Source organism: Cynocephalus volans, chromosome 6 (genome assembly GCF_027409185.1).
Source record: "Cynocephalus volans isolate mCynVol1 chromosome 6, mCynVol1.pri, whole genome shotgun sequence".
NCBI classification, from domain to species: Eukaryota; Metazoa; Chordata; class Mammalia; order Dermoptera; family Cynocephalidae; genus Cynocephalus; species Cynocephalus volans.
The window spans coordinates 53291659-53316587 of NC_084465.1; the positions used below are offsets into that span (position 1 = coordinate 53291659).

A 24929-nucleotide genomic window follows, 5' to 3' on the forward strand; every position below is an offset into this window, starting at 1 on the left:
CTGAAACAATCTGAACAATAAGATAAATGACATAGTATCAGGTTATATATCAAAGAAGAAAATAAATATCCATGAGTCCATGCTTATGTAAATGATCAAATAAATACTAAAAGGGGAGAATAAACAAAGCTCCCATACAGAAAATTTCCAAATAACTTATGTAGATACTCTGTTCTCAAGAAGGTGATGTATAATTCCCCAGTCTTTAAGGGTGGACTGTAAATAGGGACTTTCTTCCAAAGAGTACAGTGCGGAAACAGGGGAGGAGGAGAGAATAACTTTACAGTGAAGAAACCTCAAAAACACGACCTCAGCCAGGTGTTCAAGGTTAACGTGAACCTTGATAGTTGATTGTCTTGTTAGTATATATCATTGATATGATATGATGAGAAGGACATTTTACCTCTGTAGTTTTCCTCCAAATATCCTACCCATCTAATTATGAGAAAAACATCTGAAAAGCTGTAATTGAGGAACATTTTACAGTACTCTTCAAAGTTGTTAAGGTCATTAGAAACAAGAAATGTTAGAAACCCTCATGGCCAAGAACAACCTACAGAGACAAGATGACTAAATTTAATGTGCTATTCTGAATGGGATCCTGGAACAAAAAAAGGACATCAGGCAAAAACTAAGGAAATTTGAATAAAGTATGAATTTTAATTAATAATAATGAAAATATTACTTCATTAATTTTGACAAATATACCTGTGGTATAAAGCCTAAAATTAAGCTCAATATTATGTTCTGCTTTGAAACCTAGTAAAATTCAGAGGGCCTTCGTAGAACTATTTTTTAAAAATTTAGCTAATAACAACACAGAAAGGACTTAGCTTTTAGTATCATGAAATAAGAACCAAATAACAAATAATTGTCATAATTTTCTGGTCTTTAAGTTTTTTGAGAAATGATTTTAGAACACAGTTTTTAGTGTATATGTTATTGTCACTTCTGAATAGTTGTTATTGGTTGAAGACCCAGTTGTTTTCAGCTTGAGCCTGATCAATCTTTTCATATCCATTGTGGCTTCTACATTTTCCACATGCTCTTCTGCAGTGTGACTGTGCCTGTCTCCAATGCAGAGGTGGAGTCCAAGTTCCCTTTCCTTGAATGCAGGTTGAACTTCATGACTTGCTTGTAGTAAATAGAATGAGATGGGAGTAGTTCTATGTGATTTCTGAGGCGAGGTGAGAAGAAGCCTTGCAGCTTCTGCCTTGGTCTTTTGGCTCTCTGGCTGTTCCTTCTTGGGATGCTCCCTTTTAAAGCCTTCCTCTGACAAGCCCAGTTTCAGGTCAACAGTTTCAGCCTGCCAGTCACTTGAGCCTAGACTTTCAATCATCATCAGCCACCTGAGAAAAGCCCCCAGCTATTTGAATCTTCACAACTGAGGTCCCGACATTATGGAGTCTGCAGAGACAGCCATTGCCACCATTCGCTGTCCAAAGTGCTGAATTACAGAATCCATAAACATAATAGTGGTTATTTTTTTACCACTAAAACAAAACAAAACAAACAAAAAAAAGTTCAGAGGGCCTCAAATGGCATAACCGTAATTCCTCATTTCCTCTCTGCTCTGCTGCCATGCACAAGGTTCCCAGCTGAACAGTCCTCCTAATCAAACAAACCAGGTGCAATTCTCGCTTATCCCTGAGCAGCACATTTCAGTTCCCTGCTAGCCCACAGAATAACTCAAACAAACCAATCACATATCCCCATGGGAAGCAAGGCACCCCACCCTCTTTATCCAGTGAAGCCTGCCTCCTATAGCCCCTAGCTGTTCACTCCTATAGCCCCTAGTTGTTCCCAAGCTTAATTCCTTTATTGTTCTGAATGGCATATGATGTCCTCCTCCTTTGGGCTGTGAATACGTGCAACTGATAAACTTCTGTCAATTTCAGCTGACAAGTGTTGGGTGTTTGGCTATCCCCATAATCCTATGACAGGAATTCCTCCTTCATCCATGAGGTAAATAAGAGGTGATTAACATAGTGCCATCCTAATGTAAGATGTTAAAAATTGGATAAACAGGGTGTGAAATATATGGGAATTCTTTGTAATATCTTTGCAACTTTTCTGTAAATCTAAAACTATTCTAAAATTTTTAAGTGTATCTAAAAAAGCCAAAACACTTCAGTCATCTTTTCTCCATATTTTGCATTTATATTTCCTAAATTGCCTGGGGTCACACAACTTATAAATGGAGGTGTCCAGATTTACACCTAGGTAGCCCATACCCATGAGAGGCAATTTAGCTTAGTGATCAAGTGGACAAACTTTGGAACTGAACTGCCTGGGTATAAATCCTGACACTTCCAGTTATGAACTGTGTCATCCCAGGCAGGTTAGGAAATCTTTCTGTTCCTTGGTTTCTTCATCTGTAAAAAGGGATAATGATTATATCTATCTCACAGGATGAATTGAGTTGAATCAGGTAAAATGCTTGCATATTACTTGGCACAGAATAAACAATAAATGTCAACTATAACTATTATTATTCAAGGTAGAGTGAAAAAATCAAAATGCAATAGGATTTCATACATCCAAGTGAATGGTCCCGAGATCTGAATGACTGTTTTAAACTAAACCTAAGTGAGTATAGAACACGTATTACTTATTTGTATATCAGTATCACCAGTATTAAGGCTTGTCACAGTCAGAGGAACTACATATTAAATAGAGTCAAGTGAAGAAAAAGGAAGTTGAATCCAGAACGTTTTAATACTGGTGACATCTCTCCATTTTTGATGTTATAAATGCCCAGTATTTAATTCCATCTTATATTTAGACATATCCAAATTAGCCATTATTATTGTGTTGTTGTTTTACAGTCCGTTCCTATTTATTTATTTTAGCTTTTTAAATTCTACATGCTTTTAAAAAATTTTGTCAATTTTTATTTATATTTATTTTTTGTGAGGTTTAGTGTGTTGTTTCAATACATGCATATACTGCACAATGATTCACTTAGTGCAGATCAAATAGTTTTGTACTCATTAGTCCACCACTTCTCCTCTCTCCACCCCCCTTCCCTCCTGGCCTCTGGTAACCATTATTTTACTCTCTGCTTTTGTGAGAACAACTTTTTTCTTTTCTTCTTCTTTTTTTTTTTTTTAAGATTCCACATATGAATAATGAGATCATGCAGTATTAGTTTTTCTGTGCCTGACTTACTTGGCATGATGGATTTTAGTTCCATCCATGTTGCTGTGAATTATAGGATATCATTTCTTTATATAGCTGAATAGCATTCTATTGTGTATATATACCACAATTTTTATCCATTCATTCATTGATAGGTTAATTAGGTTGATTCCAACATAGGGGTGCAGGTGTCTTTTTGATGTATTGATGTCATTTCCTTTGGGTATATACACACTAGCAGGATAGCTGGGTCATAGGCAAATCTATTTTTAGTTCTCTGAGGAACTTCCATACTGTTTTCCACAATGTCTGTACCGATTTACTTTCCCACCAATGTATGTGGGGGGGTTCCTTTTCTCCATATTCTCACCAGCATTTGTTATTTCCTGTCTGGCTGATAACAGCCATTCTAACTGGCATGAGATGATAACCCATTGTGGTTTTAATTTGCATTTCTCTGATGATTAGTGATTTTGAGCATTTTCTCATGTGCTTGTTGGCCATTGTAAGTCTTCTTCTGAGAAATGTCTATTCAGTTCCTTTGCCCATTTTTAAATTGGGTTATTTGGTTTTTTGCTATTGAGTTGTTTGAGTTCCTTTTATATTATGGATATTAGCTCATTGTCTGTTTTGTTATTTGTGAACACTTTCTCCCATTCTGTAGGTTGTCTCTTCACTTTATTGATAGTGTCCTTTGCTGTGTAGAGTTTTTAATTTGATGTAGTCCCATTTGTGTATTTTTGCTTTAGTGGCCTGTGCCTTTGTTGTCTTGTTCCAAAAACACTTCCCACTTCTATTTTGTGTAGCATTTCCCTATTTTATTCTAGTAGTTTCATAGTTTTGGGTCTTAAATTTAGGTCTTTAATCCATTTTGAGTTGCTTTTTGTGTATGGTAAGAGATACAGGTCTAGGTTCAATCTTCTGCATGTGGATATCCAGTTTTCCCAGGATCACTTATTGAAGAAGCTGTCCTTTCCTATTTAGATTTAAAATTTCTTAGTCCATTATTACTTCTTGCATGTCCACACATCTTGCAAGCCACATCTTTGTTCTGGGTTCAAATTCTTCCTCGGTTCAATTTTCTTCATATTGAAGTCTGTTGTACACTAGTTATTTCAGAGAGGGTTGATCTGGTAGATGCAAATTCTTTTAATCTTTGTTTGTCTAAAGAATCTTTATTTTTCCCTAATTCTTGAAACATAAGTTAGTTGTGTATATAATTCTCAGCAGAAAAGTATTTTCTTTTAGGGCTTTGAAGATTTTATTTCATTGTCTTCTCGTCTATATTGTTGTTGAAAGGTTTGCTGTTAGTCTAATTGCTGATTCTTTGTAGTATTTTTTAAAATCTTGTTGTCTTTAAGAATTTTTTGCTTAGATCTTCTGAAACTTCTCTATTATGTATACTAGTAAAGAATAATTTCTATGTATTCCACTCGGAATTTGACTGCTTCATTCAGCATTTTAAATTACAAGTGAGGAACTACTAATTGGAAATTACTAAAATTATTTACTATATACTTCACAAATATTTATAGATTATTTCAAATATTTTTCAAATGTTTAATAATTTAGATACATATATATCCATAATCAGTATTTACAGTGTTATTTGCATTTGTTTATTATTTGCAGGCTAAAGCAGTTTTTTCTTCAATGATATATTTTGATATAAGATTTATAAGTTTGACAAGGAGCAAATGAATATATTTATTACATCATTTAGGCATTAAGGGCACATATATGCATGAATGTAAGGAGACACACACAGACACACACACACACTAGAAGTAAGAAATACCTCTACCATTTATTATATTGACTCACAAAATAATATTTCTTTGCAGTAAAATAGTATGCCTTTCAAATTTCAAATAGAAAAATCTACACTACTAAGGCATTAAAACTCTGAAGTCTTTTTATATAGAGACATAGTTATTACTTTTTTATGTAATCATTTTCTAAACAATACCTTTCTACTTACATTACTTACATTCTACATTTACTCTTTAGGAACATAAAAGTCACTACTCTCAGAAATGAATTTTAAGGTAGCAATTACTTTAACCATTATTCCCAATGACTTTTGAAATTATAATGCTATATTTGTGGCTTTACTTTTACTTCAGTATATTTCTCTACGTTTATCAATTTATTTATCAACTAGAGTTATCAAATGCTTTTAATTTATTAGACTCAATTATACTATTCAGTAGATTCTAACTTTGAGGAAACTACTTTTGATCTGCAGATAATCTTAACATAAAATATTTGTTATATCCAGTTCTGGTGCTTGAGTTGCTTTATTGATGTCCTGTGAACAATAAAAAAAAGTTAAATCAAGCAATAAAGTACCAGCCAACTGTGGGAGAAGTAGGCTTTCACCATTTGGGGAAGGTTATTGCCATAACTCAGGCAGTAAAATTGTCCCTTTTCACTTGGTAAGCATTATTTCTATAATGTTATTTTCTTTACCATGGCTCACTAGTAAGTCACTTAATTTTGTGTAAACTAAGTCTAAACTTTTTAATCCCCGTCTGACATACACTGGAGTGGCTTTGCCTGCAGCATTAGAGGAGACCCTGTATAATTTCATACTTAACCCTGATGCCCCAAATATAATATTCATCTTTTAAGTTATGGCAGAATAATTAGGAGAGGGCATGAGAGCTTGCTGGATACGTATTTACTTTTAATTTAATTCTAATTTGTAGAACACTTAATCATTATTGATAGGAAGGTCATCTTTGTTAATTCAATTGCATATATACGTGAAAATATCCCTATAGAAGATTCCAGATAATGTTTTTCCATGCAACCCAATCAGTCTTTAGGGATAGCAGTAACACTTCAGCCAAATTGTATTTTGTCACATACCATCAGTGACAGCACTGTGTTTATAAATTCTGAGATGCACATCAGAGGACATTTACAAAGAGTAATAAAGAGACATTTTAAGAAACTAAAGCTGAAACAACACTATTTAGCACTTAAATGACATTTTTCATTTTCAAATTGCTTTCACATGAATTCTAATTAATCTTAACATTGCCACGAAGAAGGTAAATAAAATTACCATCTTTATTCTAAATATAAGAAAAATGAGGTAGAAAGACTAAGTTGTTTTTATTTTTTCATCTCTCTCTCTCTCTACCTGTACATCATCTATTTAAAAATCAATTTTTCTTTAAATAGACACACAAATATCCCAAACTCAAAACAATAAAACCCCTTCGAACTCAGGATTGGTCTGTTTGAAAGATTATCCATGGCAGGTTGGTCCAGTCCCTCTCTAGGAAACCCATCATTCTATTTGCTCTCTTGTTCATTTCAGCCAATAATTCTTTTTTACTCCAGTGCCCTAGAACATAAGAAAACTATACTTACACAATGCCCTTATTGTTGAGATGAATAAACTAAGAGTTGAAGTGATTGAACCAAAGTTACAGAATTAGAGATGAAGTTATTTAGCCAAAGTTATAGAATCAGGATTCAAGCCCAGGTACATACAAATATTGATACTGTCTTCTATCATAAAACCAGCTATCACAATAGCAAGGTATTTTTATTGTTTCTATTCTCTGTATTTTTTTCTCTTGTTCACCTATCAGTTAATATCTCATTATGCCATATTCTACTTCTTTGATACAAAGACAATAAAGAACATACCCACCCGTGAGTAGCTAGGAGCCAGGAAAAAGAGAGATGACCTACAGCAGGATCAGGCCTTCCAAGCTGAGGATTACGGACAAGCATATTCCAGAGCAAGAGTAAAGGAGCAGCCCCCAAGTCTGCAGCACATGCTATTAAACTCAAAGAAAGCTTTCAAAGTGAGAATTTAAATGGTATTAATTTTCATAAGGAAGGTCAACACAATTTGTGTGGTGGATGAATAATGTGGCACTTCTAATGAGACAAGGAGGTGAAATTTTACTTCCTGACTTCGCATGGCTTCATGACTTCAGGCAATGGAAAGTGAGAATGATATTAATGAGTTGGAAAAAAGTATAGATATAGGTTGCTAATGAATACAACTTTAATTGCTAAAGTCTTTCAGGCAATAACTGATTTCAGAACAGAGCATTCCCTTATAATGACTATTATGTCAATTTAACAACATTAATGCAGCAAAAATATGACAACTTAATGCCGATTATGTTCCATACATGTTGATAACTAATGCTTTCTAGTCCCTGCATGGAGCCTAATTGAAAAATTATCTTACTTTCAAGGTTTATCATCAACTACAAAATAAAGGTCAATTTGTTTCATTTATAATGAGCCAACATTTCAACTCACAGATTTATCTAAGTAATAAAAGTGATCAAGTTCAAGGTGCAAATGACATAAAAAGTTCACAAAAAAATATAGAATACTAATTTTCTTCTCTTTTGCCATTTTTCATGTTTGAAATTATCCTCTACCATAGAAACTTGAATGGCAATATTAATTTTATTAAAAACAGTTTTATTTCTTTATTCTTCTTAATAAAAGAAACAAGCAGCGTGCTAAGTTGGAGTGTTTTGTTATGAGCAAGGAACAATGCAACAACCGTATTCTCTATGCTGACTCCATTCTGTTATGTTGACATACACACACACACAGCAAGGGGTAAAAAAAGAATCATAACACACATCTTACATATTTTCAAAAACTGAGCAAAGGGTTAATGTTTTGTCCTAGGATTCACTTTATTTTATTTATTTATTTATTTTATTTTTTAAATTTTAACTTCTCAATGTACATCGTAGTTGATTTTTGTGACCCTTTACCTGTTCCTCTTCTCCCCTCCTTTTCTTCCCTCCCCCCCACATCATGTCTGTTCACTTGTCTTAACCAGTTCAAGGAATTGTTGTGATAACTTTAACATGAAGGACACTTTGGTTTGTGTTAGTAAGAATAATCCTATTCTATGCTGTGATATAACAAATGAACTTTCAAATATTAATGTAATGCTCAACATTGCAAAGTTTTAGTCTGGCTTGTTTAAGTTCAATGTGGGCCATGATAGCCTCCATTTTTATGGAGGTTACACCAACTAGAACACGTGGCTGTTAAATTTGCTGCAGCAGGGGAAGAGAGAAGGAGGAAACCCACCGTTCATAACTAACTCGGTTACATCCATTGTCCAGAACTAGTCATGTGGCACCAGTCCAATTACAAGGCAGCAAAATATAAACACATGATATTTGTTAAACTCTACGTTGAGTTCTGCCACAACTAAGATTTGACTATTTCAGAGAATCTAAACCCAAACCAAACAAAAAGTTGATTTAATTAAACCTAGATAGTTTTTATTTTAGGTGGGCTAAATTTCAGCCATTAGCACAGAATCAAAAATATTGTTGCTAAACATATAAAAGCCCAGGAAAATGCAACTGCTAAAAGATGGAGGGTTCATTTCGAAAAAAGTAGAAACTATCTGGAAACTTGTTCACTTTCTCTCTTAATCTTGCAATTAAACACATTAATTAAAGTCCTGTGCTATTTCTCCAATACCTAATTGATCTTCTGTAAGCTTAGCTATAATGGTTGAAAGAAGAAAGTCAATAAGCTTAGACAGACTTTTACAACTTGGTAATATTTACATGCTGGTTGCTGAAAGCACTCTTTATTCACCATGGACCTTTATTGTTCCATGGCTACAATGTAGCGACCACTGTGCAGTCACCCCTCAGTGGAGGTCACAGAGTTTTCACTCCGGATGCCTATTTTGAGTCTCCCTCAAGGTATTTACTTAAAGCCAAGATATGGGGAAGGATGAATTGGGGTTGGGAGGAAAAATAAGATAAAAGGCCAAGGTAGGTAGATGGTGACACAGAGTGATCTGGATCAAGGTGAATCAACAACCTACTTTCAAGGTTTAAAATAAATAACAGAAAAAGAATAGTTCTTTAACTGTGTAGTAATGTATGCACATAGGTTTTTGGCATATTTTCATTTACAACTATGCCCAGAGTAAGCATGCATGGACATCTCAATTGAGACTGTTCTAGTGAAAAAATGAGTCCAAGTTACTTTACTTCATTGACTAAATGTCCAGATTACTTACATCATCACTAATTATACTGTTTAATAGTAGCCGTCTTGCTGCTACTCTCATCTCTCCTGTAAGTAAAAACTGACCTGTATCCCAAAGAACTGGCTGTTAGATGAATTTCATTATTCTAGTCAAGGATTAACCACCTGTCATACTTTTATTACAGAAATATTTTGGATAGAAATTACCTGTGATGTCTCATACACTAGTAGGGAAAAGTGCGGGATTCTCAAGGGAAGAGTTCTGATTTACCGGGCTGCTGCCGAATGAAGTTCATGAAATGTTTTATTCTGGGAAGATATGATAGCCCAATGGGGTAGGAGGGAAAGAAAATCCTAGAAGCATGCTTTTCAAACGTGTTACAGGCTAAGAATCTGAAGTTGTCTTCAGTATCTCATACTGAAAAAAAAAAAAAAAACTTTCAGGACATAATTGATACTAAATGCATTTTCTTACTCTCCCATGTTCCCTTAGCAGCAGGTGCTTCTCCACCTGTTTCCTAGAGTCCATACTTATGTCATTCCAAGATCTTTTGCCTACACCCCAAATCCTGTCTTTCCGCCTTCAAATATGCACAGGGTGGAGAAATGAGTGCAGGAGTGTAATAGGCTGAGGCTTCGCATGAAGCCTTGTCGAATGCCACTATTCTCAGCCTACACACTATCCTCACCTTAGGTTGCACTAATCCAAATAGTAGCCACAGAAAATCTCACCCTCTCTTGACTTTCTTGCTCTATTCTGGACTCTACCATCTCTCTATCTATTATCTTTCTATTTTTTTCTTTCTTTCTTTCCTTCCTTCCTTCCTTCCTTCCTTCCTTCCTTCCTTCCTTCCTTCCTTCCTTCCTTCCTTCCTTCCTTCCTTTCTTTCTTTCTCTATCTATCTATCTCGATCTATCTATCTACCTATCTACCTACCAATCTTTCTATAGCTTGATATAGCTCTAGGCTTCTTGGAAGCATAGGCAAGGATGGACCAACACAACAGTCCCTAATTGCCTTAAGTTCTATTTACTACCGAATTTCCAATGTGGAAGCCATGTACTCATTGTTCCCAGTCTAAGGGTTTTAGATTCTGGAGGCTTCAGATCTATTCTAGGGCTAAAAATGTGTGCCTCCAGCTAGTAAATTATGGTTAAACTTATAATCACAGGGCAATCCAAGAAAACATTTAGTCTTCCAGAAACTGCCATGGTATTTTGTTTCCTTCCTTTCCTTCTTATTCCTGCTTTCTTACCTTTTTGTTCTTCTCCTAATTGTAAGAAATCTGGAGCTGCACAAATAAAAGCAGGAGTGAGCAAAGTTCTCCAAATTAGATTCATATTGCTGAATTAAATCTTTAGGTGTTCAGTCCTTCTTGGTCTATATCTTCATCAAGTCCAGCAATTTAGCTATTATTGTTAGATAAAGATAAGCTAACTCAGATAGAATTATTAATTCTAATAATTAATAATTTCCTGAAGTCTTGAGACTGGATATAAGCCTTAACTGGGATACAGGGTAGTTATTTTATGTTAGTTATTTGTATATATTCTATTTACTCATAAATAAAATGAGAATAATGATATATGCCTTACCTAGATTTGAACTTGGCATAAAAGTAAATCTCTAAAGAATAGAATCTTTGTCTTAATCATTCTATATTCCTAGCACTAGCCAGTCATATGCACATAGCAGCACTCACTGTTAGTTGAACTGAATTAAAATAAGTTACAATATATGAAACTGTATAAATTTTTAATTTCTTTAAATTTAACAGGTTATTAAGTGTATTGATGACATTTTGAATTAACAATCACACTTTTATAACTAATGAATTTGGAAGATAAGTTTTTATGAAGATAACCATATTCATAAAGAGAATAACATCTAGCCTATGGGATAACTGAAATTAATTTTTTAGGTTTGTATCAGAGAACCAGTTTTCTTTTTTTGAAACTAATGTTAGGTCAATACATTGGTTTAAATACAAGTTTTCCAAGTTGCACACAGTCATGTTTTACTTTTATGTTCATTTTAAAAGTATTTCTTTCTATCAAAAGACTTACAGCATGATTCCTTAATGAACTTTGAGACACTGAAATGATGTTAGGACCTACAAAAAGCTGCCAGTGTTGACCTCTGATCACAGATGTTATGTCACTCACTGCTGAAAACATCTTACTTCTTTCAAACTATAATTAATTTTCTGTAGTGCTTCAAATAATATATTCAACTCCTCATTTTTAATTAAGATTCCTTTTCTTGCACCAAATTTAAATTATGTTCTGAAAGCAATTTTGTCAATTACTTCTTCATGTGAGAAATATAATTATGAACTAAATTTTGTTAGTGTCACATTCATACTTTTTAATAATGAACTCGTGAATAAAAAATGAATGTAAGACTCTTACACACATTTAAAATGTCTCACTTTATAAGCAGAGTACAACAATCTCAGAATACACTGATAATGCCTAAGTATCCTGGTTTTCTAAAGAACAAATACACTTCCCTGGTAGCTTATAATCAGTTAGCATAACATAAATCAATCATTAGGAGCCTTATATAAGTAAAAAAGTAAAAACCTTAATTAATAAATACACTGTAACTCTTTTCACTCATATCTGATAATTATTTATATTGTTAGTATTTGACTACCGATTAGCAAAAGACGAAATTTAAAACTTAGGGCAGTCTTTTAATAAATAATAAATTTAAGATACTGGCACTATATGCTTATTGGGTTATCACTAAAAAGAAACATGTTTAAAAATGATATTTTCTTTCATAATAGGAGGTCTTAGAGATGTGATGTTTTCTGCAGGAGGTTCCAGAGTCCATTCCCCAGCTTCTTAGATGTCAAGAGGCAGTTGTGGCAGTTGCAGTCACAGCGGCAATTTCCCTATTCTGGCTTCGTGAAAGCTAAATCTTGGCAGCAGGTCTCAGAGGCAGCAGTTATGCTGGTAGGACAGTTCTGTATTGCTAATTATTCCCGAGGATCGATCTAGTCTGCAGCCTTCTCTAGTTCTTCCAGCAGTTCACTAAACAACTAATTCCCTAAACCTCTTCTTCCTTACAGTACTTTGCGTGGTTTTATTTCCTGGGTTGAACTCTGAATGGCACATTATTAATACTGTTTTGCTTTATGGAATAGAAAGACGAAAAAAAAATCTTTGATATTGAAAGTAATGAAAAGAGAATAAAAGGTTGGCAGAAGTTAAGCTTGGCTGCACACTCATTGACTCCTTAATGGTTTAAGCTGCTCAGTGGACACCAGATACTGCTGTGTGTATTAATTGCATCCCTGCAAGCAGAATTGGAGCATTTACCCAGAAGCCAGGGATTCTATCCCAAGTGGATCTGGCTTCCAGTCCCCACTCCACCGTCATGGTTCTCCTGACTTCCCAGAGCTTCACTAGAGAGCTACTGTCATGTGGAGTGGGGACTGGAAGCCAGATCCACTTGGGATAGAGTCCCTGTTCCTCCACTGACTTACTGTATGGTCTCAGGCCAAGTATTTAAATTCAGATCCTCAATTATCCACATGTCTTCAAAAATGGGGAACAGCAGTCATCTTATAGGAATGCTATGAGAATTCAATGAGATAATTCTGAAAAACATTTCTTGGACATAGGAAATTCTCAGTAAATGGTGACTGCTGTTTAAAGAATTGTTTTAGTTGATGTTCATGGAGTCTTGTACTTAGGACTGGTCCTGGCTGGGGACCCACTGACACGCTCCCATTGGAAATGGTACGATGAATTGGATTCAGGACATGAAGTCTCAGATTTACTACAAATATGCAAGTACTAACTTGCAGTTTTTCATCAGTGTCAATTAATCAAAAAGGTGAGAAGAATCAAAATTCCTATCAGAAATGAGAGAGGACAAATATACATAGATTGACATGAGCTTCCCACTTCAGTCTTGTCTTTGGAGGACAAGTTAAGGAATTATCATTGTTGCATATAAGTGAGTTGTGTTGAGCAGCAAGTGATACTCTATATTCAATCCAATGGAGCTTTTGTAGTTACTTGGTGATTTTGTGTGCATAAAAAAGAACTTTCTTCAAGCCAGCCTTTAAGTAACAGCTCGGAAAGGTAATAGTAAGGAAAGGTAACAGCTTGGAATAGAAGCTGAGATGCTAACTGGGAATTGATCCAATTCTAAACTTCTGACTTGCCTAAGAAAGGCAGGATCTGTGTGTATTTATTAATTGAATCAACTGTAGATTCTACATCAGTCTTACCTTTTAATTACCCTGCATGAGAAACCCTACCAACTCTCCTAAATTTTTCCTCTGTGCTGTAAAGTCCTTGATTGTACTAAGCATTGATTTAGCCTTCCTTTAGCTAGATCTATTTGGGCCTCCAACAAGGGCCATTCACTTGCATAAGTGACATTTATTAAAGTTCAACATTAAAGACGCTATATTTCATGTTAAACATCTTTTCATGAAGATTACAGTCACATTTTCATAACAATACACCTTATGCTTCAGAAGTCTTTACAAGTGTGTCACATCTCAACTCATTACACATTCCAAAGGAGGAGAGAAATTTTAAAAGCATTGTATTTCTCATTATGTTTATTTTCCAATCCACTTACTAAAACTGGAATATATTTCAGAGTTTCATGAAGAGTGAAGGCAGATTTCAAGGAACATCAGACTTATGATGGCATCCTTAACTTGACATTCATAGAAAAATCTGAAAGTACACGCATGGCTGGTTTTATCCAGAACTGCACTTAATTTAAACTCAGCTCTTTATTTTTCCCTAAAGTGTTTGCTGTGTTTGATATATCTTCCGTTTCCATAAGCTGTTTACACCTGCTCAATATCAAGGGCACTCCATACTCAAAATAACTTAAGCCAATTTGATAAACTGATTTGAATAATAATAAAATAAAGAAAAGCAAGCCAGCAGAATCAGAAAAACACAGTTTCAGAGCAGAAAGAACCATTAGAGTTCATTTTATTCCCTCTCCTTCCTCCTCTGAAGCCTGAAGGTTAAGGTCTTTGCCGAGGTCCTATAGTTAGTGGCAGGCCTGGTGCACAGCCAATGGCTCCCAATTATTAGATGAGTGCTCTTTCCATGTTGCCAAATAGTTAAAGCCAAGGGATACTGCTACTTACCATACTCTAGCAATGCTAAACTGCAATGTGTAAATAACATCAGCTAGTGCAGTAACTTTCATTAGTATTAATTTTTAATAATTTTGTGTGGGTTTTTTTTGTTTGTTTGTTTGTTTGCCAGGTACATTTGAATCAGAAATCGACTGTCCTACAGACTTACAGTCTTCAGTCTTAAAAGTCCCATGATGACACTAGTATCCATTGCCATCTGCCTACTGCTTTCCTTCAGCTACATAATCATCCAATAGCCTACATACGAATCATCAGACTCTGGAAACTGGGGTAGGTCTGAACCTGACAGAGTCCTAATTTTTTCTATTCAGAAAGTTCAGTGGTATGTGATGAGATGTGTTGACCTTCTTATACCCAACGGGGATACAACTTTGAAGCCTGCAGGGAGCAGATTCTGGTCTACCTGGAAGGTGGGCTATTCTCCTTTGAAAGTGATGACTGGCTTTTCTGGAGGTGGAAAAATGTCTCTAGGCACACACTTATTCCTTGGTCAAAGGCTGAGACCATTTTGAAACCCAAGGGTGTATATTCCACCTGAGTACTTCATCTATGGCCCACAGACCCAGATTTCCTGTGAAACGACTCCCTCTTATGAAGAGGAAAGAGAAATACAAACTAAAAGAGAAAAACAAAAAAAAACAAAAGAAAGATTGGGTCACAACAACAGAAAAAGCTGATCAAGTCAGGGCAAAGGGAATTTTATGTGTTTGGGAAGATCAGTAAGGTTGTTCACTGTTGGTGTTTATTGCTTTTCTTTTGGGCTAGATATGTTCCTTTATTCTAAAACTAGTGCCCTGTGCTGTCAAATGGGTAAATCAATACAATCACTCCTAATGTTCCTTGACTTTCCATTTTAAGCAACATTTTGAAGCCTTTTCTCTCCTGTAGAGGACTCTGTCAGTGAAACAAATGAATGTTACCACCTGACCAGAAAAGATACATTCTTTTTGTTCAATGAAGAGAAGAAAAAATGTATTGTACTTTCACATATGTGACATGAAACTGGATCTTAATATTCTCAGTGAGAAGGAAGAGAGGGTAAACCTAATACAGCTTTCTGTAAAGTAACAACACATGTTTAATAAATATACCAGGCAGGCATACATCTGAATAAATAAATCAGTAGAATACTTTCAAGTATTTGCTACTGCTCAAAGGGTTTTGATTTTTTCTTCTAGTCCAGCCTTCCAGGGAAGTTTACAAATCTCTCAGAAAATTTAGTTTCATTTGTTTATAGATTTCCGATGTATAATTTACAGTTGTTGCAATATGTTGGTTTAAAATTCAGTTGGATCTGCTGCTTCTACTCCTGTGCCTGCATGCTTAGCTGCAGTTCAACCTACCACGACAGCACAAAGGCCTGCATTGTTAAAAGATATTCTGAGTACTTAATCTTGTTCTTGATCATTTTTAACTCAGAGAATTTCCTTCCATTGGAAGATTTTTTTTTTTTTTTTTGGTAATCTGATCCACAGGTTGATGTCACTCTCCTCTCTTACCGTGTGTTTAGAACTGTACCTTTACGATGAAAATTACAAGCAATTAGAAAGATTCGTTATACCCACAAAAACATATTACCTTGTTGAATATTAACACATATATTTACATGCTTTTAAAGTACTGATTTTGCTTAAGAATTAAAATTATTTTCCCCACACAGTGCAATAGAAAGTTCCACTCTAATTTCAGACTTCTTCAGAGATACGTGATCAACCAGCCTCTCCTCAGTAGTCCTCTCTGACCACAGTGCTACATGGGATTACATGAGGGCACTTCAAAAAGCTCATGGAAAGATTTGTATTATCGTTTAATTCTATTTTTTCTATGAACTTTTTGAAATACCCTTATACAATTAGCAAAAGGGGATATTGACCCCTTTAATAGCTATAGCTTTAGTGTGTTGATAACTATTCTTTTTTTAATTTATTTTTTGAATTGAAACATAATTGACTATATATATTTATGGTGTACAGAGTTGACTCTCAATGTTTGTGTATAGTACGTGATGACCAAATCAATATTATTAGTACATTCATCAAATCATAATTATTCTTTGCATGCCTTACCCAATTACTCCCTAACCCTATCCCTCTCCTCCTTTCCTACCTCTAGTAACTGCAGGTCTGATAACTGTTCTTAACATGAGACAGTTTCTCATAACTTCTAAAGAGCCTGCTTCTATCTGTTTCCCTGTGAAAAACAATTTAGCATAACTATCAGAAAAGTTTAAAAAATATATTAGAAACCTTACAGTTTTATCCTTGACAATGCTTCTTTTTAACATGGCTTAGTTTTACTAACTAAAAGTGCTTAAATATGTAGAAACATCACTGTGAGTTATACTTCAATGAGGTCTTCCACAAAAGTAATTTCTTTCATATCTTGAATCTATGTTTTTCATTTCATTTACTTTTGACGGAATAGTTTTAGACTTTAGTTTCATTGATTTTTGTCTTTTACTTGGTATACACTGGTATTTCTTCTGGCTTCAAATAAATATAAAATATTTCCCAATAAAACCATCTCACCAAATGACAAAGTATGGTCTTGGGAGAGAAGTCTAATTATAACTACCTTCCATTTCATCTTGAAACATTTAAAATTGGTAATTGAAGTCCTTCCCAGTGTCATCTGGTGTAATGAGAAAAAGTATCTAAAATTTATATCTGTGCTCATACCTGCCTCAAAAACTAATTTGTGTCTCTAATCAATGTTAAAGATAAAAAGGACCAGAAGTTTATCAATAAATTGTAATAATTATTTTCTCATATTTAAGAAGCATAATCAGTTTAATTGTTATTGATTAGACTCAAGAGTTAATTAAATATATGAAATCATTATGCTCAGTAGAATATTAAAAACAAAATAAACTCCCATTTTTACTCTTTAAACATTTTCAAACCAACCCATTACTTTTTGCATTAATTCCACTAATTTCCTTCACATAGAGTTGAATCTGTATTACCCAAGGGATAATGCATTCTTCCTTAACTTTGTATACTTGACATGCTACAATGAAACAATCCTATCTAATCTCTAAATAAATGCTACTAACTTAGTGCTTCTGAAATTGCCTTTTGTATAATATCAGGGTAATTGAACTCCCATATGATAAATGTTTGAAACTCTTTCAAGTCCTTTATATGTATAGGTTCTTCCAGGTTAGTCTTATTCATCACATTCCAGACTACAATTATTTTGTCTCATCATCATTTACTCATTTTTCTGAAGTTCAATTACATAAAAATCCCATATAGTCTGAAATCTAATAGTAGTAGAAAGATTCATTCAGTCTTTATTTTTAAAGAAGTTAGCTTTCACTTTAGGACATCAGAATCCTCTAAATACCTTTATTTCTCCACTATTCAATGTACAATTAGCAACTAAAAGTCACATATTTAGGAACAAATTTAGGTCTTCAATTGGTACAAATCATATGACTGGCTTACACTCAACAGAAAACATCAAGAGTCAGTTCCTAAGGGTCTTTTCACCATAACCCAATTTGAGAGAATGACAAATTGATCTTATTAGAACTTGTGTGTGTGTGCATGTGTGCACATGCATGCATGTGTGCACATTCATGCTCACCATATACCTAACCATCCTGTTTCTGTGACCACGTCCTCCCATGCCTAGGGATAGAGCTTTTAAAAAAATTTTTTTTTGAAGAATTAGGTTCTGAGATAAGGTTCTGGGGTAAAAAAAATGAAAAGACTAAACACAGTCAACCCTTCTTTATGAGGTGAGGAACAGATTGATGGGATTTTGTAGTCCTGTAGTTAAGGACCAGTGGAAACCTGGACTGACCACCTCCCTCTGCTTAGCTCAGAAATCAGCCAGCAGCCAGACACAGGTTTCTTTCAGAGGGGCATACGGGAGCCAAGTTGTCCACAACTGGATTTGGCTGAGTGTATGTATGTGAGCAAAGGGGGTCTCTGGAGCCCTAGCTCTAGAACTCTCTTATTCATTAGGTACTAAGAAAGTCTAGTCCAAGACGTGGCTCCTTTCCTTCTAGTTTTAGTTGTTGGTGGTGGAATAATGTAGTGGTAGTAAGGAGAATCACTCAGTTAAGTTTTGCCTTGTGAAAAAAATTAGTCCACCCACATACCAATGGCCAATAGCACATAAAAAAAAAAAAGCTTAAAATCATAATCATCAGGGAAATGCAAATTAAAACCAGAATGAGATATCATATCACCCAAGTTAGAATGGCTATTATCAACAGGACAGAAAATAAATGCTGGTGAAAATGTGGAGAAAGGGAACTCTCCTATATTGTTGGTGGGAAAGTGAATTCATACAGCCATTCTGGTAAAGAGTATGGAAGTTACGGAAGTTCCTCAGAGAACTAAGAATAGATTTACCTTAGGATCCAGTTATCCCACTGCTGGGTATATACCCAAAGGAAATGAAATCAATATATCAAAAAGACACCTGCACTCCCATGTTCATTGCAGCACTATTCACAATAGCCAAGAGATGGAATCAACCTAAATGCCCATCAAGGGCTAAATGGATAAAAAATGGTGGTATATATACACAATGGAATGCTATTCAGCTATAGAAAGAAATGATATCCTATAATTTGCAGCGACATGGACTGAACTGGAAACCATCATGTTAAGAGAAATAAGTCAGGCACAGAAAGACAAACACTGCATAATCTCATTCATATGTGGTATCTAAAAAAAAACCCCAAAAAACAAAAACTGGTTGTCATAGAAGTAGAGAGCAGAGCAAAGGTTACCAGAGGACAGGAGAGGAGGCGGGCATGAAAGGAGGAGAAGCGGTGGACTAACAGGTACAAAGCTACGCTATCTACCCTAAGTGAATCATTGCGCAGTATATGTGTGTATTGAAACAACACACTGTACCCCACTCTACCCCACAAACATATACAAGTAAATGTTAAAATAAAAAAAACTAGTTCAACCTCACATAGTTATAAGTTGACTATAATTTTGTTTCAGTGGAGTTATCAAGGACTTATTCCTGGTGCCATTGCTAGATTAAACAACAGATGAGTATATACATGCATGTATAAGAGCAATAATATGCTCTTCTGTAATACATTTTCCTTTTATGGTGCTGGTTTCATAAAAACAAATGAGAATGTTTTGACCAAGGAAAGTATGTAACAAATGTGATTCCATGCTCAATGCCAATAGATATTCTGGATACACATGTACATTTCTAAGCAGTGGCAGGAATTTTCCACACTACTGACACATTTTTATTGTACACTCTCTCACAGTGTCTGAATACTTCATTAAAAGATACATTAAGTAAAGGTGGTGGATTGTCTAGGTCCAATTTATCAGTATAAAAGATATTTTTAATAATATAAACCATAATTATCTCCAACTCAGATGTTACTCCCTCTTTTATGCCAAGTTAAAAGCATTGTTAGTAAATGGTTTTATTGGAATTGGCTATTAGGAGTGATGCTTGAAAATTCAAAGAATAATTGTTTCATCATAATATTCAGATTCATTGAGTTTCTAATCATCTTCTTTATAGGAGCTATTCGAGGATTTCTAATTGAATTTATGACCTTGTACCAAAATCACGTCTTAGAACTCTTCATACTTACTTCTATAAGTCTAGTTACTTTACACTTAAATTTATTTTTTCTTCATAGTTTTTCTTTGGTACTCTAGAGAGAAATGCATTATTTAAGAAGTTAATCAATTAATGCAAAATTTACTCCTATTATCTTCCTATTTAATTAAGACTTTCTTATTTATGTCATTTCCTTAGCAAGGACTACAAGTATTCTTGAATGTCAGCCTCTTATCTATTTCTCTCAGCTTTTAAACATAATAAAGTGCCTCGATTCTTTATTCAGTATTTCAGATCTCCTTTCTTTCATGTCACAAAAGATAAATTCACAAGGCTGCACTGACAACATCACAGCTTTGAAAACGCGTCCATCCGTTACTTTATAAATAGTTAAGTCACTTTCTTTAATCCATCTTCCTCTGTCCATCACTCTAATGTCAAACTTACAAGTTTAAGAATGCACTTTTCTCAACTTCCAGTTTTAAAGCAGAGTCCAAAAGTCTATTCACTTAACTAACACACACTAACAGAGGTATCATTTTGACTGACAACATGTCAATCAGCAAGCATTCTCATTCAGGAATATTTGATAGGGGTGCCCTGACATTTGTGTTTTGGTGAACATTCGATGCTAACAATGGCAAGAGTCTACATCCTAAAACGTGTGTAGGGGCTGAGTGTTTACCTGTACATCTTCACTTTTCTGTGTGTTTTCAATATGTAAATATAATCATTAATGATCTATACCTTTTATATAGTTCTGGTGGTTTAACCCTAGATATCAAAAAGAATTTTGTTTATTTGTTGTTTGATTGTCCTCACTAAGTTTTTCTTTCTTTAATATTAACTCTCCAGAGCAGATAGCCTTGACTTTATCAAAGTTTAGAGCTGAACTAAAACAAAAGGAATACATACAACACCCACAGACAAGAATTTCTGGAGAGAGTGGGAAGTCTTTGGAGGTCATGGAATATACCTTGAGGAAAACGGATTTTGACATCCATCTAGAATGTAGGACCTGATCTGAAAAGTCCTTGATTTGTCCTAAAGTTAATAGAGGATTCTCAAATGAGCTGAAACAGGCACTAAGAATATGATTTGTGAATTATATCATTATACCAATTCCTCTCTTTTGAAGGATAGTCAGGAATTGTTGTTTGTGGATTTCTATAGGCTGCGTGTAAGAAATTTGTCCTGATATCCAATGTTATCACTTTCTAACAGTTACAGAACACTTAACTCTACTTTCCAATGTGCACTTTTCTTTTCACTTGGGAGACTCCCCTGAGGCAAACCAAAGATGAGATTGGGAGTTACTGAGTAGATTATATTTACAAAATAGCTGTTTCAATTAATAAACTGAGTTTGCATTCTGCTGTCTCCTGGTATGGAGCTCTACCCCAATTATGCTTCATTCTGAATAACCAATAGTTTGGACTAGAATTTATAATTCTCAATCTAATTTGAGAAGCATAAATTAGATTTTATAGCTTCGAAATCACATTTCTTCTGGCTACAACTTCATCATAAACCATGCAATTGTAGTTACCAATATTTGCATTTAAAACTTCCATATCTCAAATCAGTTTTTCATCTCAAAAGCCCAACATAGAAAAATCAGTCTAATTTAACTTAAAAAAAGAACAATGAATATATAGCTGATCATTCATCTACTGACATAGAAAGAAAATAATATCACCCATTGGACTCACACGGCACCGTGCGGAGGTAGAGGTTGTCACGAATGATTTGCTGAAGTTCGTGGTCCACAGAACCCTTCTGAAATCGTAAGTTGAGGTAGTGACGAAGATCCTTATCAACAATTCCTCCTAAAAAATAAAGTTTCTTAGTAAAGGATGTTGGAAAATACGTTAAGTATGTCATTTGATTCTGTCATAAATATACTCATGAACCCATTTAAAAGATGTGTCACTTCAAATTGCTCTTTTGATTTTCTGAAATATTTACTGCCATGATAATAAAACAGATATCATTTATTGAGATATTAATTGCCTGTCAGGTATGCTCAGTGCTTTGCATGTATTCTTCAATTTATTCTTCATTTAGAAGGAAGTCTATATTATAGTAAAAGAAACATTCCTCCTTAATTAATATTGAAATATCATAGTATGCATGGCTAAAAAGACTATTTATTTATTTATTCATTTATTTTTTTTATTTCTTCCCTCCCACAACCCCTGGCAATCACCATTCTACTTTCTCTCTCTTTGAATTTGACTACTTTAGTTATTTCATAAACGTAGAATCATGAATGTGCCCTTTTGTGACTGGCTTATTTCACTCAACATAATGTCTTCAAAGTTTGAAAGTCTTTTAAGCTATTTAGAGTAATTCTGCATTTAGATGAGTAGGATGATATAAAAAATTTTAAAAACTACCCAAATATTAATGATTTTACTCACTTTATACAATAAATCAAATAATTTCTCTGTCCTATAAAATATGTGCAGATATTTTTAACTAGAGGCAAGGTTTGCAATAACTTCTTTTCGTTTGCCAGTTGAAATAATTTTAAGTCTGTTTGACATTATAATCTAAAGAAAAATAAACTGGGCAATAGGTAAGAAAAACATAGATAATGATAGATAATGTAAATCTATCAAAGATTAACTTGATATTTAAAGATAACTATGTTAAATTATGAAGATTTATCTTAAGACTTTCTATTTCTATACTGGAAAGAATGAATTATAAATCAAAATACTTATAAAAATGTGAATAAGAATACCTGAGACTCCTAACTTTTCAATCAAACATGTTAGGGCAATTGAGTCAAAATAAAAATTAAAGATAGAGGGAACAGGAAATCCAAAATAGTCACAAAATCATATTCTCTTAAAATCCTCTTGAATCTTAGAATTCATAAATCTGCTTGCATCATGATGATTACATAAAATAGCATAATGTGGGTATGTATATATGCAACACCAACACCTTTTTCACAAACAGTAATTAATATACTTATAAGTTATATATTGCAACATTTCTGGAGTTTTCTAAATCCATCATTTCAGTTGTCTCCTAATCTGCAGGTATATTCATGCCAAGATGCCATAAGAAGCAGCATTTTTAACTGAATTGACTACCAAAATTCTTACTCTCCATTTGAGACAAATGGAGACATTTGAGCAAATAGTCTCAATCTATTTTTTCCACCCAATATATGACAGTGAAAAATGAATGACATCAAATGAGAACATATTGTTGGTTAGGTGCACATAACTATTACACTCAGAATCCTTGCATATGCAATTTTCCAAATTCAAAACCATTTTCTCAGCCAAAGAAGCAAAGCAGTCAGAAGTAAGTCATTTGAAACCATCACACAATACCAACAATTACCAATTATTTACATCTCCAAATGCCCAGTATTTCCATGTGCCTTGGACTTGTTGGCACCACACTGAAGTAGTTAATAATTCAGAAATCCTAAAATTCTCTTTTTCTCTTATTTTTTTCCCCAGTCAGCAGAACATGCTTACTCCTGCTAATTGATTATAGCTACTGACCAAGCATCATGCCTGTGACTGTAGTTTGTGCTGGGTTCTAAGTCTATAGGTCCTTCGGCAATTGCAGTACTCTTCTTTCTCTGTTTCTTTCAGTCTATTACGTGGGACATGCCAAGTGATGAGATGCTTTCTGGCAGCCCGAGAAAATGCCAACTATAGAACAACAGATGTAGTCTGTCCATTAATGGTAACCTAGAATCACTCACCTAATGTATTCACTCACCTAATGTAATCACTCTCCAAAAATATATTATCAGTTTAAAACATTTCTCTTACTACAAATATTATACTGCATTAGCCCTTTTGAAAGTTTATCTACTTAAGACAATAACAACAAAGTCTGTCTACTCATTTCAATGACTGGCTATATCTTTTTTTCCATGAAAGTACCTGCTGAAGCTTCTAAGAATTAATATATAATTTCCTTTGCTAATTAAAATGAGTTGCCACAAATTACAATAAAATTCTACGGATGATCCATTTGTTTTGGAAGGATTTTTCTTGCATCATATTCCCCAAATACTTTATTATTCTTCACAATTTATCATAGCATCTTTCAAGTAAGGCAATTTTATTTATCCAATATTCTTATTAAGGAAAATTCTGCTAGTTACCTACCCAATATTCTTTGAACTATTCTTTTCTATTAAGATAACTGATTTAGTTTCAGGCCCAAACACTTGCAGTCTCAGGACATGGGTTGCAGTGGTCTGAAACAGTCATTGAATATAGTTTCTCACTTTCATAGCTGCTACGTTCTGGCCACAGAAGGAGGGGTTTCTTTACTCTTTGAACTGGACAAGATAATGGAGAGGTAGCAGCCATATTCTGACCAAGAAGTGACAAGCACAAAGGAAAAAGTGAACATGCTAAGGATACTGGAGTAGAAGTCAGAAACAGCCTGGGTCCCTGATGGCTTTACTAAGCAGCTAAAAATAATATCAGCAACTATATACCTTAAGATTTCTTGTTACAAGAGAAAAAGCAAGTACTCATTTTAAAATCTACATGGTTGAGTATTCTTTTAAAGCTAATATGGTTGAGCAACTGTACATGATCCTAATTGGTATATTTATGTATGTGTATGTATATAGATGTAAGTATAAATGTTACACATAGACATGTATATATAAAATACATACATACACACACATACAGAAAGGCATATTTATCCTTAATTAGAAATTTTGTGAAAAAGCATTTGACAAAATTCAACATTCCTTCATGATAAAGACTCAACAAATTAGGTATAGAAGGAAAATATCTTAACACAATAAAAGCCATTTATGATAAGCCCACCACTAGTATTATTCTGAATGGGGAAAAATTGAAGGCCTTCCCCTTAAGGATGGGAACAAGACAAGGATGTCCACTCTCATCACTTCTATTCAACATAGTACTGGAGGTACTAGCTACAGCAATCAGGCAAGAGAAAAAAATAAAGGGACTCCATATTGGAAAAGATGAAGTCAAACTTTCCCTATTTGCAGATGAGATAATACTACATACAGAAAAACCTAAAGAC

The 24929-nt window shown here is 34.3% G+C and overlaps 1 protein-coding gene across 2 annotated transcripts in view; it reads right to left on the reverse strand.

Annotated features, from left to right (window-relative positions):
• The window catches only part of MAGI2 (membrane associated guanylate kinase, WW and PDZ domain containing 2), a 1312517-nt gene that overhangs the window by 893525 nt on the left and 394063 nt on the right, over nucleotides 1-24929 (reverse strand). For both annotated transcript variants that reach the window (XM_063101323.1, XM_063101322.1), the window contains exon 2: nucleotides 21587-21703. In XM_063101323.1, coding sequence (XP_062957393.1) covers nucleotides 21587-21703 — 117 coding nt within the window. The remainder of the gene's footprint in view (nucleotides 1-21586; nucleotides 21704-24929) is intronic.